Genomic DNA, 16,352 nt, shown 5'->3' with positions numbered 1-16,352 from the left:
CTTCATGTTCATATTTTTAACCAAGGCTAGGCATCAGATTGTGCCTGTTCTACTGTACTGTGTCCTTAAGGTGGCCCATCTCACACTTTGAGAACCTTAGTATTCCAAATGGTAATGCTGGTGGACAACAAAAGAGGTTTAAATATGCTCTTAAGGCAAATCTTAAAAAATGCAGTATAAACACTGACAACTGGGAATCACTGGCCTGCAAGCGCTCCAATTGGAGAACAGCCTTAACCAAAGACATCATGGACTTTGAAGAAGCACGAACTCAGGACAAAAGGGAGAAGCGAGCAAAGAAGGCATGTTTGGCAAATCCTCACTGTGATCAACTCCCACCTGGAAACCTATGGTCCCACTGTGGAAGGATGTGCAGATCCAGAATTGGCCTCCACAGTCACTTATGGACACACTGTTAAGAACACATTCATGGAAGGCAATCTTACTCAGCTATGAGTGATTGCCGAAGAAGGAGAAGGAGAAGGAGAAGGAGAAGAGGAAGAGGAAGAGGAAGAGGAAGAGGAAGAAGAAGAAGAAGAAGAAGAAGAAGAAGAAGTAGTACAGTGGTACCTCGGGTTACATACGCTTCAGGTTACAGACTCCACTAACCCAGAAATAGTACCTTGGGTTAAGAACTTTGCTTCAGGAAGAGGCCCCATTAGCGGGAGGCCCCATTAGCTAAAGTGGTGCTTCAGGTTAAGAACAGTTTCAGGTTAAGAATGGACCTCCGGAACGAATTAAGTACGTAACCAGAGGTACCACTGTAATATGTTTTAGACTGAGAATGACTGGTACTCCATCGAGTTCTATACTGTGCTACACAAACATGGGACCAAGAGCAAAGCAGAGAAATTGTCATGGGCACACACCACAAACTATTCTATTTGCTGCAACTAAATACTTCTTTCGGGTCAAATTTCAACAAGGAGCTTTGGGGAACCTGCGGTCTCCAAGGCACATTTGTATGTGCACTTGTGGATGCCACACTGATAACTCTTGAACTACCACTTCTCCCAAAATTCTCAAGAGTCGTAAGCATCTTAAATAATACAGGCTTTGTACTTGCTTTTTCCAAGGAACAACTCAAGCATCTCTGTTGCTTTTAACACACTCACTGTTTCTAGTTCCCTAAACAAGAACTGACGGCCTCGACAGCACAATGGACAACCACAATGACTAAAGCCAGGATATCACTAGAATCACACTGTCACATAGAAAAGAAATGCAGCTCTAGATTGCAGGAATGAACCAAGTAGTTAAAAAGTAAATGAAATATTTGCAACTATGGATTTAATATTGGGGGAAAAAATAACTTTATTCCTGGGATGGACAATCCCCTTAAGAGTTAGCTCTTCTTGAAGTCCAATAACCGAAGCGCAAACAATATCCTGGAACTTTAACTTTGGCTTTCCCCCTCCTTTGTGATATCGTATCTGTCCAAGCGTAAGCACCTGATGGTGTGTTGAGTCTTTAATGAGCATCACCCCTCGCTTAAGAAAAGCCTTCCAGACTTCAGAATGAAACGCTGCAAAAATATGGAGGTTAGGAATCTTCATTTATGAGCAGAGGTTCAACTTCCAAGGCCACCAAGCTGGGTCTTCTCTCCTTCTGCTTGCGATACAAAATAAACTGTGCAGTTATCTGGGTGTTAAAGTCAGGGAAATTATTAGTCACTTGAGACAGAAAGACAATTTATACAGCGATCGCTTTCGAGTTATGAGCAACAAAAGTGAATGTTTAAATTAAGCAGCCAGAAGGACATTAGAAGCGTCCTGAAAGACCCATCAAGTCTAACATTCTGCTCCCACAGTAGACAATCAGATGCAGAGTGGAAACCCACAAGCAAGACATGAGCACAGAAGAACTCTCCTGCTTATAAACCCCAGCAATCAACTGGTATTTGGAGGCAAACTGCCCCCGTTACTGGACAAAATATGGCCATGAGAATTGTAGCCACCAATATCCTTAATTTCCATGAATTTGACTAACCCCCCTTTAAAGTCATCCTACTAACAGATGACCACAATTGGATGTCATCCATTGTTAAGATTCAATTCAGACTTCACACAGGACACACAACAGAATAATCTGCGCAGATATTTGTGGCCATTTTGGCACAATTGTGTGCCGTTTTGCTCATGGAGAACTTTGTGGCTAGTGATTTTCAAGTCCTTTTAAGTTCAGTGCCGTAAAACGTTAGAAAATGGGCAAGAAATACACCGCCATGGTCACGGAAGTCAGAGGCAGATTTTTGAGAGAGAAATCCTCCCAGTGTTATGTTTCCAGCGAAAGCCAAATAGACCCGGACATGGTTTTCACCGTTGGGGGAATAAAATGTTTTTTGTTCAAACTATGGCTAGAAGCCATACATTCCAGAAGGCTGCCAATAGACAAAAAGACCACAGCAGCAGGCAACACCGTTTTTGTACTACAGTGGGAATTATGGACTACTTCAAGCCTGTTAACTAGGATTCGTTTCAATTAAAGTAAGAATTAAAAGAGAGGGGCCTATGTGACCTCAGTTCTTGCGCATTATCACGATTTGCCTTGGTTCTCCCGGTGCTGTACATATTCACAGAATGATGCACTAAATGTATCACAGGGCACATGCAGCTTCTTCTACACCAATACTGAGTGGGTTCCACCCCTTTTGGCACTTCTATTATTCTCTTGACAGGGCACACATAAACACAATATTGGCTGATCTGCCACAGCCGTGTTATCAAGTCTGCTTTAACTTATCAAAAATGAAAACCTAGCCTCCCAACTACCTTTGGTTAATTAACCTTTTGGTAATTATGCTAGCAGTTTATTGTTATCTAGTGGATAGGAGAAGGGACATGGGTGGTGCTGTGGTCTAAACCACAGAGCCTAGGGCTTGCCGATCAGAAGGTCGGAGGTTCGAATCCCCGCGACAGGGTGAGCTCCCATTGCTCGGTCCCAGCTCCTGCCCACCTAGCAGTTCGAAAGCATGTCAAAATAGGTACTGCTCCAGCAGAAAGGTAAACAGAATTTCCATGCACTGCTCTGGTTTTGCCAGAAGCGGCTTAGTCATGCTAGCCACATAACCCAGAAAAACTGTCTGCAGACAAACGTCAGCTCCCTCGGCCAGGAAAACGAGATGAGTGCCACAACCCCAGAGTCGTTCACGACTGGACTTAACTGTCAGGGGTCCTTTACCTTTTACCTTTAGTGGATAGGAGATGGCTGTAAAGCAACATTTAAAGATCAAGGTGCAGCTCACTCAGCTTAACTGAAACCCGTTGGATTAAAGTCAATATAACCCACTGAAGTGAAGTAATGTCACTGAACTGTGTTACGGAGTGGATTGTTAGACATACCGTATTTTTCGCCCTATAGGACGCACCTTTTCCCCTCCAAAAATGAAGGGGAAATATGTGTGCGTCCTATGGGGTGAATGCAGGCTTTTGCTGAAGCCTGGAGAGCGAGAGGGGTCGGTGTGCACAGACCCCTCTCGCTCTCCAGGCTTCAGGAAGCTATCCCCTCAGCCCGGCAAGCTCCGGGAACGATGGTGAAGCTGTGCGCAGCTTCACCATCGCTCTCCGACCCATTCTGGGGGCTGGGGTCGGGGGAAGCTTGGGCTTCCCCCGCTCCCTGCCCCGCAAGCTCCGAGAGCGATGGCGAGGTTGCGCAACCTCGTCTTCGCTCCCGGACCCCCAGCCCCGAGGCTATAAACAAAGCCAGAACAGCGAGCGGGATCCATCCCGCTCGCTGTCTTGGCTTCTTTGATCTTTGGGGCTCGGGGGGGGGGGGGGAGAAAGAAATTGTTTTCCTTTATTCCCCCCCCCAAAAAAAGTGCGTCCTATGGGCCGGTGCGTCCTATAGGGCGAAAAATACGGTACATATTATTACCCTAGAAAATGAATAAAGTGGGGTGGAATAAAATGTTCTTTTTCTGGGTTTAAAGACTTGATAGTCCAGTCTGGCACTTTAATCTGAACAAGTATTCTGATAGATAATGCCAGCTGTTTAAAAAATGCTCTTCTTTAACAAAATTAAGGCTTATCTGAAACAATTCCTTTCTATATTAGAGTGGGCATGAAGCACATATATGGAATGTGAAGCCAACCACATTTCTACAATTTGTTGAAAAGATTCCTCCCCCCTCCTCTAATTCTGGAGCATTTTGTGTCACTTGGCAGATGGCTTTACAGACTAACCATAAGCTTTTATATGGGACAGAGTGCAATTTGCCAAACCAAAACCAGAAACAAACAGCACAGGCAAAGCCAATAAGGTGCAGCATTTAATTAATGAACGTTTCCTGATGCAAAGTATGCTAGAGACCCGTGATTTAAGGTTGCATTCAATTACTTATTAATCAACTTGTAACCACAAAACTTTATGGTAAGTGTGTTACATGCTATATAAAATTGTATGTATTTTACAGCCCAATTCTATGCAATGGGACTTGGTGTGTATACAGGGTAGCAGACGTAGAGCTCATGTTTACTCAGAAGTAAATCTCAACTGTGTTCAGTAGAGCTTATCTCCCAGGGAAGTGTGTACCTAAGATTGCAGACTTAAACATTCTTCTTCCTTCTGACAGTTTTTCAAAGCCACACTTTCAAGTATAATCATACAGTATATGGACAGATGGATGTGATATACCTTTTTGAATCCCATATAACAACAAATATAGGCTGAACATATTCAAAGATGTGTTCTCAACCGAGCAAACTGAACAAATGTGTGTGCTATGATATAACAGCTGAATAAATAAAAATAGTAAAAAAATGTCCATTAGCACCTTAGAGACCAACTTAGTTTGTTCTGGGTATAAGCTTTCGTGTGCATGCACTCTTTTTCAAATACATGAAAGCTTATACCCAGAACAAACTTAGTTGGTCTCTAAGGTGTTACTGGACTGGACAATTTTTTAATTTTATTTATTTATTTCAACTGCGTCAGACCAACACAGCTACCTACCTGAAGCTAAACTTGTGCCACCTGGGCATGGATTTGATGACAGGGTACCCTACTGAATACTGTTTCCTTACTACAGCCCCGAAAGCCTTTTCACCTAAAAGCTATTACTTCATCATATGCCTGCAAAACGCTATTTACCAGAAGGCTGCAGCGATACTAGTCATTTTCATCTGAAAAGGATACAAAAATATCTAAAAACAAAACACCAAAGCTCCCAATAAGCCAGGGGAGATGATGCCAGAAATAAAGATTTATGAGATGCTGTGTTGTAGGCATCTTTAAGACAACGCTTAGACCATAGGTACAGTTTCCCATCATGGCTAAAGCAAAAAGCAGGTAAGAGGTGCCTTCTGTGGATCTTCTTTGGAACTAAAAAATAAATGTAAAAGCAGTGTTATAGCAAAAGCACACATACTTCTTTCTTTTTCTTTACATGCATGACCAGAAATAAATTAGGAATCCTCTGATAACCATCTTGGCCTCTACATGTCTTTTTCATTGGCAACCTTTTAAGAGAAAGAAAGAAAGGAACACAGGAACAACTTTCTACTATTGGTTCATCTAGCTCCATAATGTCTACAGTGACTGGGATCAGCTCTCCGGGATTCCACAAAGGGATTCCCCCCAGCCCTACCAGGAGATGTCAAGAATTGAATCTAGGACCTTGGCATGCAAAACAGGCTTTCTACTACTAAATACTTTCCCAAATTTACAGGCCACTATGGGTTAAACCACAGAGCTTAGGACTTGCAGATAAGAAGGTCAGCAGTTCGAATCCCCGCGACAGGGTGAGCTCCCATTGCTCGGTCCCAGCTCCTGCCCACCTAGCAGTTCGAAAGCATGTCAAAGTGCAAGTAGATAAATAGGTACCACTCCAGCGGGAAGGTAAACGGCGTTTCTGCGTGCTGCTCTGGTTTGCCAGAAGCGGCTTAGTCATGTTGGCCACATGACGCCGGCTCCCTCGGCCAATAAAGCGAGATGAGCGCCGCAACCCCAGAGTCGGCCACGACTGGACCTAATGGTCAGGGGTCCCTTTACCTTTATAGATACAGCATCGTAAACCTAATAGGCAACCTATTAAATCTTTGTCACCTTTAGTGGAATTATAGGAATTTATTCAAATTAGCCTCAAATGCCGAATGATCCAGTGCTCCCAATCTCTGCAGCTGACCCCCAACTTGATCAATAAATGTTGCATGTGGCGTGCACTGCCTTTAGAAATAAGTAATAAAATACTTACATTTTTATACAGCTGGGGAATTCTAGATCCCAAATAAAAGAGACACGATATGTAGCCACACACAAATCCTGACATCTCAATCATGCCATGAGACTTCTGAAGATAACAAAACACACACACACAGAGAAATAATAATTTTGAGATTGACAGAAGTTTAAACACAAAAGGGAGCATTGCCTTCTAACCTATGCACAGCAGTCAATGCAATTAATTAAGAAATCATTTAAATAAATGTGGAAAAGTGGTATTAAACTGAGTCTGCTAGTTAGCATTGGGGTTTTAACTACTTGGAAATTCTATACCACACTACTATCGGTATCAAGAACAGCACAAGCAAAGTAATAAAACAGAAACATTAAAAAGTTGTACCTCACTTGTTCCTGAAAGAGTATTCTGGACTTGGTTCCGCAGCAGTAACGGACCAGGTAAAATCAAACCGAGTATGATGCACATCAAGACCCAGATGACACAACAGTTTTTCAAGTTTATGCCACCTTGAAAAGCAAATGAAAATCAGGGCCAACTAAGTACTTCATTATTGCTTTTAAAGAAATCTAACATTTGTTTGTGATATACAGAGACATAATATGTGATACCAATAGTTTCAGGCCAGCATCTGAACTGGTGGCAATAGCGTGGTTTTTTAAAAAAAACCAAACAACACCCCCCCTTCCTTTCAAATGCCAGCCCCTCCCTCAAAACTTCCTCCCAAGCTTGGGGCCCTCTGGAGTGGATCCCATAAAGCACAAAGGCTTGTCTACGAAAAGCAGCTAAGCATTATTAGCAAATTATACAAGTAACTTGCTCTGCTGCACAGGAATGTCTAAGGGTAACTCTATCATGCTAAAAGTAGTAAACCATGGAACACAGATGAATGCAGGACAGTGCAATCCTATGTCAGTCTGCTCTGAAGTAAGCCTTACTGAGTTCAATGGTATTTTACTCAGTAGGGGGGTTTAGGATTGTAGCCTAAACCTGGGCATATTTTCAGGATTGATTTAGCAACCTGTTTACTATCCAGTCGTTATCGAGTCCCAAGCAGTGTTAGAAACTGACATATGAAAGCTAAATGGCACCTTAAACGTAGGTTATGGGAGCGACAACAGAATGTCCAGACAGACTTTTTTATAACAAGACTACAAAGCTGAAAATGAATGAACTGCAGCTAAAATATTATGTTCATTTTTCACATGGTTTAGTCCTCATCTGAAGACTGCAAAAAAATAAAGCCATACTTCCCCTGCCTGCCCCTCTAATATTCTTAAGAAGATCTCTTCTCCAGTCTTCACCAGAGAGTGGATGGAAGTGGGGAGGCAGAAAAACGTCCCCCTTTCCTTCCACTGTGCAGTTTTAATCTGAAATCTTAGGCGCAGGACTGCACCCAGAGCTCAGAAACTGCTCACGCTAATGAAATTCCCTGTCACAAAAAGCGCCTAGAACAATGGGAGTTTCAAACGATGGTCCCAAGTTCTTCTTCCCTTGTTTAGTGCCAGGAGGAGAATGTGTGTGACTATCATAATTCAGTAATGCAACTTTTTCTAGAAGTATGTGCATCCTAATTGCAAGAACATTTAGTGTTTAAGGCATCTAGAGTCTAAGCCATCTAGTGCAAGCATGCTATTTAAAAACACACCCAGGGTTAAAGCAGTTTCTAAGTGTTAAGAATTTGTTTTTAAAAGCAGCAGCAAATTACATCCAGCTGCAGTTTCCAATCAACACTCACATTTTGTCGCCTTCTGATTTTTTAGCTTATAATAGGCAAACTGGGATATCATAATAATGTCCATGTTAACGTAAAAGATGGCAGTGATTATCTGAAAAAGATGAAAAGAATGGTGCATACTTTAGTGCAAAACATCCAAAGTAGGCAAAATAGCATCTTTACTTATATCCCATTTTTATCTTTTATGCAAATCAAGGTAACAGGCAATAAAAAAGAATTCCAAACTTCTGTTGTTTGTGGTCCTTTCCCACCTCTTTGAGGGAAAAATTTAAGGCCAAAGGAAGGCTATGAAATGTGGGGCAAGGATTGACTATGTCACTATGTCCACATTGCTCCTTTCCTTCTGCGTATTCAGAAATCTATGGCAGACTGGGTGCCAACTTCCCAGCCTGTTGCAGCCAACCAGCCCCACTACACCATGTGGCCCAATCTCTTAACAGAGAGAGTGTGAGGTGAAGGGAGAGCAAAAAAGCTGAAGAAGAGCGGAGGTGAGAAAAATGGCAGGAAGCGAGTAACAAGGATAGGAGGCCAGGAGGTTGGAGAGTACTCTGTGGGTTGTAGAGAGAAAGGGAGGGTTACTACAGAGATGAACTTCAAAGAGATCTGTGTGGGAGAAATGAGACAAAGAGAGAGATAAGAATATAAGAGGAGGCCTGCTGAACCAGGCCAAAGGCCCAGCAAACCCAGCATTTTGTTCTCTCATTGGCAACTGGATGGGAGTGAAGAGAGAAATAGAAGAGGGTACACAATGAGGCGTAAAGAGAAGAAGAAGGAAAGGTTAACAAAGGGGTTCAGATATATCTGTGGTGGTGCAGGGAGAGAGGGAAGAGAGCGCGTGCTATGGAGTACAAAGGGAGGGAGCATTAATAGAGCACTGGCTTAAAAGAAACACTGAGTGAAAAAAAAATTGGGGGGGGTCTTTTTCATGGTTAATGACTCCTGTTGAGTTGGTAAAATTAAAAAAAACAGGCAAAATTGGCCTCAGGTCTCTACTAAGCCAGATACAGTCATACCTCAGGTTGAATGTGGTTCAGTTTGAGCGCTTTCGGGTTGCGCTCTGTGGCAACCCGGAAGTAATGGATCATGTTACTTCCAGGTTTCGCCGCTCACGCATGCGCAGACACTCAAAATGACGTCACACGCATGTGGGGAAGCAGCAAAACATGACCAGCGCATGCGCAGATGCGCCGTTGCGTCTTACGTTCCATTCAGGATGTGAACGGGGCTCCGGAATGGATCCCGTTCGCATCCCGTGGTACCACTGTATTTAAAACTTGGACTACTTACCTGTATTGGAAGTTGATTTGTCAAGTAGCACCCAATAAAACTGGTGAGGTCTCCAGCAATCCAGCATAGCAGAAAACCCAATGAAAGTGCTTGATCCACTTTTCCATTCCGATAGGCAACATACAGTTGACTGGGGGAGAAAAACAATAATCCAAAGGATGCGCTGCATTTTACACAAATAAAATCTAAAAATAAGTGCAAACTGCAGAAGATGTGAAGTGGGCAGCCCCCAAGGAAGCTCACACCAAACATGTTCAAAACAGTTATAAGTGTTGATCATATTACGTTCTAATAGTGCTCTGATTATTTCTGTGCTGCTAATCATTACAAGTTCACTAGCTCAAGAAGTGTGGGGTTGGGAATTTTAATTAATAAATAATACATAAAATGAATAGCACAGTAATAGTTCTTACACTTTGCTAATCAGCCCTAATGAAAAATACACAAACGTATCATACATACTAACAGCACAGAAATAAAGACAGGAAGGAGCTATGAGCAACAGCTTTTATAATGCTTCAGTTGTCATGCTCAGGAATCCTGAAAAAGTGCACATTCACACTTAAAAATGGCTAGGGTCACACAAAGCTTTCATAACAGACTTGAGAGCTTTATTCAAGCCTTTGAATTGTTAAACTGTTCATGGAGCTCATTACCAAAAGTGACCCATTAAAAAAAATCCCATTCTACAAAAAGTGACATTTTTAATGACGACGCCCCTTTTGAGTAAAACCCAAGGGGCTCAAAGGCTTTGCAACACAGGTTTTATTCGGCACAAATTTCCAGACAGTTGGTTCAATAAGTTACAGGCTTCCCCAAGATAACAGACTTCAAAATGAATCCCACTTAACTTCAGCCATTTCCTCCCTGCTGGGAGAATTCCATGCTCTGTTCCTGCTATTGCCAACCTACATACTTGAAATGAATGCACAGAGACTAACCAGCAATTGAAAGAGAAGCAATAAGTGGTACAATGGGGGCAATCCAGGAAAAGAATCAATGGGAATTTTGCCATTGATCTCAAATGGGATATGGATTGCTTTGAACAATTTCAACGCTCTGTAGGTTAGAGAGAACATTGGCAGAAAGCAGAAGGAAGAATAGAGGAGCTGCAGTGCTAAATATCTACTCAGAAGTAAGCTCCAGTGATATCAATGGGCAAAACACATTCTTCTTCCCCTCTCTTTCTTGGTATGTGATAATGGCTGTATCCATTTTCACTTGCTGAGCGAAGTGTTTTACAAACCTCCCATCTTCCCTCCCAATAAACCTGTGGTGATGGTCTCTGGTATTCCTGTTGTACAAGTGAGGAATTGAGAGTGAGAGCAAATTCATCACTGAATGAAATCTTTTTTGAATCTAGCCTTCCAAACCGAAGACTCTCTGCTTTATGCCCAAACTCCCATCAGTCCTGGCCAGCGTGGCGACTGTTCAGGGAGGACAGGAGTTGCAGTCCAAAACACCTGGTGGGCATTTCCTACCCCTGGGTTACATCATGATACCAGGGGGAAAGTTGGTTGCTCTTTTCTAAGACAAGACAGTAGGTGACTTAAAGCTCTTCTGTGACCCCTTCAGGTTCAACCAGCTAGATTGTTATACTTTGTTACTGCAAGTGATGTATGTACTGGGGAAACAAACTGCAGCACAACATTGTATTTAAGTTCCTGCCTGGAACCACAGGTGATGCGGAATTGCATACAGGTGCAGGCTGGTGGAAAGGGGGAAGCAGCACTTCTTCCTTTGCACTCAATGGTTGCCAGAAAGGATGAAAGTTATACTCCAATAGCATCTTGAGGGCACATGGTTCCAGAATACTATGTTACACACTCCTAGCTCTACTCTTTACCACCACCACATGTGGGTCAGTCTCCTTGCAGTCGGGGTGGGGGAAGCAACACAGGTGTGGCAGCTTGTCCTTTGAACCAAACAACAGAATGGACAGAATGCTGCCCTGACCCAGTATACCTGAAGGAGCGTCTCCACCCCCCATCGTTCAGCCCGGACACTGAGGTCTAGCTCTGAGGGCCTTCTGGCAAGTTCCCTCACTGTGAGAAGTGAGATTACAGGGAACCAGGCAGAGGGCCTTCTCGCTAGTGGCACCCGCCCTGTGAAATGCCTTCCCATCAGATGCCAAGGAAATAAACAACTATCTGACTTTTGGAAGACATCTGAAGGCAGCCGTGTTTAGGGAAGTTTTTAATGTTTTATCGTATTATTATTATTATTATTATTATTATTATTATTATTCTGTTGGGGTCCACCCAGAGTGGCTGGGGAAACCCAGCCAGATGGGCGGGGTATAAAAAACAAATTATTATTACTAATTATTATTTTTTAATAATAACAACAACAACAACAACAACAACAATAATAATAATGTACTCTGCCCTCTCCATTTAAGTGTGTGAAATGCACATGTTTTAATGATGCAGAGATCAAAGGAGAAGGGGGTGACGTGTTCTTATTTGCTCCAAATAGCAAAGATTAGCGTAAGTCACCACAACAGTAGAGTGTAGCAAGCTAATTTGTCAACCATCAAATATTGCTTTAAACAGGAGAAACATGCTGCTCTGGCATATCCTATTTATTCGATGCAGATAGGGACAGAAATGCATCAAAGAATGAACCTTAAAAAAAGAGAGAGAGAGAGAGAGGCAGCTTCTGAGAAGAGCTTCAGGCAAGATTACTCATGTATGAATCTGAGAAGTACTTAAAGATTTTAAACTCACGGTAGTGCAGCAAACAGAAAGCAGACAATGGAGATCAGACCTATGACAACACTCCAATACTCCCACGCATTCCCGACACACTCTTCCAGGAGATGCCAAATCCAGGGTGTTCCATTTAGACACAATCTCCTATCCGCGACTGGGGAGATATTAAAAGCATGTGGAGGCTGCTGAAGAGCCATCTATTCAAGTTGAGGGATATTATTTCAGAAGTTGGCTCAGTTCTGAACCCCATGCAAATCCATTTACCAGTTCTGAATATTCTCTCTTCCCCTTCAAAGCTCCCACATCCAGATGGATGATTGGGTACAACAATTTGTTTCCAACCTCACAGGAGGGCCTGCCAAATTCAAAGAAAATAAAATACATCCAGCATTCATACATCAATTTAAAAGACAAATCCAGCTAATTATTCTATTTGGACACATATGAAAGGCAAACTCCAAAGCAAGAAAGAAAATTTAAAATATAGATGTTAACCCACTCAGTATTTGAGTATTCTTATGCCAGTTGAAATGGGCCACTTTTCTATACTGGATCTCAGGGCGCAGTTTCTTAAGTGCCATGACTTTTCTATCATAAGACAGTCGGAGAATTGTAAATACAGTAATATAGTTGTACCTGCTAAAGTGTCCACTACAGCAAAATTGTAATTTAACATTTCTCCACCTTTGAAAGAATGATACATTCATATATGGGATGTATTACTATAAATAAACAAACAACTGCATTAGAGTAACAGAAGGAAAAACAAGTGTTGAACTGTTTATAATGCTTTTCCTTAATATAATTTGCTACATTGCATATTGCGTAAATTCCATTTTATGTCATTACTTAACACTAATGACATGGGGGTGCGGTGGGAGAAGCTTCATATTTGCCTGCGTGCAGCAGTTTACTGATTGTATTTTTCATTTCCTTCCTTGCCCCCAAGATTTTTCATAAGCTAATAACAGAGGGATCAATCCATCTGGAAATTCTCCAGTACAAGCCCTGTTGAAATAAACAGCAGCTACAATACTCTTGCATGGCTCATAGTCCAGTTGACTTGCCACTGTTACCCTAGTTTTAAACGTTAAATTGGGAGGCAATATTTGATGCAGTCAATATGACTTGGATGGGGTTTGTAAACTTGTTTTGGAATGTTTCAGTTTCTTCTCATTTACAGCCTTCTTGTATATGTCTTCATGCTGTCTAAATAACACTTTGATTAATTGTTCTTATTATTAAAACAATTAATCCTAAAGCAAAGAAGAAGAAAAAAGAAAAGAAAAACGGTAGAACATTTGTGATGTGAATATGTACTACAGAACAAAAGAAATTAAAACTAAGCACCATATTCTTATATTGTTTGTTAAGTAATACGGAATAATTGGCAGTCACTGATCCCATGCTTGCAACTACAGATATGGATACAAATCCCTTATCTGTGACCCAACCTTTTGCCAGACTAACTGTTAAGTACTGTATAGAGTGGTTCAAGGGCTTTAACGAGTGAAATTTATAGAGTTATCTGCATCCTATGTGACTAATTTGTACTGCAAATTAAAGCTCGGATTTTCATCTAAATCTCCAGAGTTCAAGAATTTATTTAATAAAATATGAAGGTGCTTTGGAAGGTAACAGCAGTATGTCATGTTGCTGGTACCCTCTAGAATTCACGAAATACTATGGAGGAAAAATATTATTACAAAACTTTGAATACATTTGAGTCTTGTCTCTTAAGTGTAATAATTAGCACATATAGAACCATATGAAGGGGTGGGAAAACAAAGGGGGGCTGCTGGTACAAGGTTGATTTGCAGCACAGTGTGTTTAGCAGACGAGAAGGATATAGCATGGGACTGTATCATTCTCTTGAGATTTTACAGCGTTAGCTAAGAATTACACACACCAAGAGGCTAATCTCCATTCCATGTCCTCCATGGGTTGATTGCGAAATCTTGTGCAACAAACCCCCTTTCCCCATAAACCAGACTTTTTGCAATATGGAAAGTGATGGGGGGGGGGAATGTACTGGAAATTGTGGGACAATGCTTGCTTTGACACAAAGTCATCTGCAAACAAATCAGAATGAATGCTTAATAAACAGGGCATATGGAAAAACTGGAACTTAGAACTCGTTACCGAGCTGCTACAAATTACCCATTTGATCTACCCTGATCTACCCAAGGTGCCGCAACCCCACTTTTTAATCTAAAGGTACATAAAGTATCATCCCATTTTATGTAAACAAAGATAGTTACATATTTCCTTTCTACTTGACTTTATTACCTTCGTTCCTTTGAAAGTTTCCCCTCTGCCACACATTAAAGGCATTGGCAACAACCTATTAAGGAAGAAAAAAAAGCGCCACCAGACTGTATTATTTCCCTGGCTCTTTTCAAATTTGAAATGGAGACAAAGAAAAATCAAACTGGAAAAAAAAATTCAAGATAACAACCATAAAACTAAAAGACTAATACACTGGAAAAAAAAAATCAATGCAATGCATTATTAAAGTAGAACTCACTTCATTACCTCGGGGCTTGCATGTCCCTGGGAGGCCTCTGTGGTAGCTCTAACAACACAACGTGGTACATGTTGGAGTATCAAACTAGCAGTTAATATTGTTGGGAATTAGCATCATGTGACCTGGAAGTGGCGGGGGGGGGGGAGAGCACATTCTGGTTTACTCAGTACAGTACTCAGTACTTACTGAAAGTATAGCTAAATATCTACAGTCATCTTGGGTAACTTGCTTTTCATGTTTAACCTGACGCATCAGGACGTTAACCAGCACCAGTTATTATAGGAAGCAAGCAGTTCAAAAGGAATTATACAGGTAAGCTGACAATCCTCAGGAGGATGAAGGTCTGGCCTTTGGCCCCTTGCTGCACAGCATCTCCTCTGGTGCATGTTATTCTGTTGTCTTTTGCTAGTTAACATTTATGCAACACCAGCCATTGTCAAGGAGTATGCTTAGTATCAACTAAAAGCTTTCATAGAAAACCTGTCAGCTGGTCAAGACACTTTTTGCCAAATCCTGCACTTCACCTATACAGGGTCAGCTTCAAGGGCTTATCAAGCAGTCTGGAAATTCAAGACTTCTTGCTTTAGCTTCAATGCTGTATCACTTTACCTGGCAGGAAACCACCTTTAACAGAAAGGTGCTTCTGAACAAGCTTAGGATTGTGCTGTTAAGAACAATATGCAGCTACACCAAAAACACGCCAAAACTACCAAAATGCAAGGGGAGATAAACATAGAGAGGATCACTTCTGGTAAAGGAAGCGTTCCTGCAGTGACATGGATGGTAAGTAAACACATAGATAGCTCTTAAAACTTTGGTGACACTGAGTGATAAGGATCATCCCACCACTTTTAAACTACTGTATTATTATTTTTTTACTGTGAATATAGTCCCCACCCCGCACCTGAAATAGAACATTGGCAACAGGATTGCTGCTATTATTATTATTATTATTATTATTATTATTATTATTATTTACTTATCAAAAGATGCTGGAAAGGGTACATCCAGTTTAAGGGAGGGATGAGTGCATAGACTGGCATTTAGATGTCAATGGTGTTGTGTGGATGCTGCAATAAGTAAATAAGAATGTATGAGTGTACTATCCCACAATAAACACAAGGCACCCAGACGAGCTGGGATTAAGAAATTCTTGCTGGGTTTACATTTTTCACCTATTCACTGGCCTACCAGAAAAAAGTTAACGTCAACTTTTTTGGATGAACAGTGAATTGATTTTTTTTGGGGGGGGGTGCGCCTGCTTTCCCTTCTCCAAAGCTCCACGCATTCATTTGATCTTCTGAAGGAGCACCCAGGAGGTCAGAAAATGGGGCAGCAGGTGTAAAGCCCTCCCTTCTCCAAATATCCCACACGCACACCCCGGTAGGGCTGCGTGTGAACAGGAAGAGTGGTGGCTCTTTACCTTTCGATCTGGTCCCGGGAAGATGTTAAACCCTTAACCCCAGCTGATTTGCGGGCGTTCACACGTTACATTCCACGAGGGGCAGCCTGTGCGGAGACAAGATGTTGGAAACAAAACATTTGTAAGTCAGTCAGTCAGTCAATCAACCCAAGCCGATGGAAGTTTCTGACAGCTGGCCCTAGACGCAACGGAGATTTGACCACAATGCCGTTTATTCTACACCCAGGAAGACAACCGGGCTCCAGCTTTTGTGGAGAAAAATATATTTTTAAAACTCCATTAAGCCGCTACCTCAGTATAGGAGAGGCACCCACCCCCGCGAGCCGAGAGAGAGAGAGAGCTGGTCCCGGGAAAGGCTTCGTCGCAGCGGCCGAATCCGTTGCCGTTGAGCCGGGCTGAGACCGAGCGCGGCGAGGAGGGCCGGCAACCCAGGCAGGCCTCTTCCTTCCTCTCCCTGCTGTCCAAGCCCGGAGCTGCGGGAGAGAAGC

At 42.1% G+C, this 16,352-nt stretch overlaps 2 protein-coding genes across 21 annotated transcripts in view; one reads left to right on the top strand and one right to left on the bottom strand.

Annotated features, from left to right (window-relative positions):
• Nucleotides 1–1,299: 1,299 nt before the first annotated feature.
• Nucleotides 1,300–16,229, bottom strand: LOC307217131 (lysosomal amino acid transporter 1 homolog). 10 transcript variants are annotated; one of them, XM_079978254.1, is made up of 12 exons: nt 16,179–16,229; nt 15,865–15,950; nt 14,442–14,563; nt 14,204–14,258; nt 12,551–12,636; nt 11,930–12,068; nt 9,201–9,330; nt 7,914–8,004; nt 6,560–6,684; nt 6,191–6,286; nt 5,134–5,319; nt 1,300–1,641 (listed from the first exon to the last, which is right to left on the bottom strand). In XM_079978254.1, the coding sequence occupies exons 5-12, from the start codon at nt 12,615–12,617 to the stop codon at nt 1,543–1,545; spliced, it is 933 nt and encodes a 310-aa protein (XP_079834380.1). In that variant the 5' UTR covers nt 12,618–12,636; nt 14,204–14,258; nt 14,442–14,563; nt 15,865–15,950; nt 16,179–16,229; the 3' UTR covers nt 1,300–1,542. The 10 variants fall into 10 exon arrangements, with proteins under 10 accessions (XP_079834380.1, XP_079834384.1, XP_079834378.1 ...); XM_079978258.1 differs by having other exon boundaries at nt 11,930–12,269; nt 14,450–14,563; XM_079978252.1 differs by having other exon boundaries at nt 14,450–14,563.
• The window catches only part of VEPH1 (ventricular zone expressed PH domain containing 1), a 172,595-nt gene continuing 170,828 nt past the window's right edge, over nt 14,586–16,352 (top strand). For 9 of the 11 annotated variants that reach the window (XM_079977785.1, XM_079977794.1, XM_079977793.1 and 6 more), the window contains exon 1: nt 15,852–15,985. The gene's annotated coding sequence lies outside the window, so the exon portion shown is untranslated. Of the gene's footprint in view, nt 15,225–15,851; nt 15,986–16,352 lie in introns of those variants that run through there. The other 2 variants (XM_079977797.1, XM_079977795.1) reach the window with 2 other exon arrangements.

Source organism: Podarcis cretensis, assembly GCF_951804945.1.
Source record: "Podarcis cretensis genome assembly, chromosome: 5".
NCBI lineage: Eukaryota > Metazoa > Chordata > Lepidosauria > Squamata > Lacertidae > Podarcis > Podarcis cretensis.
This window is presented reverse-complemented; position numbering and strand designations above follow the sequence as displayed.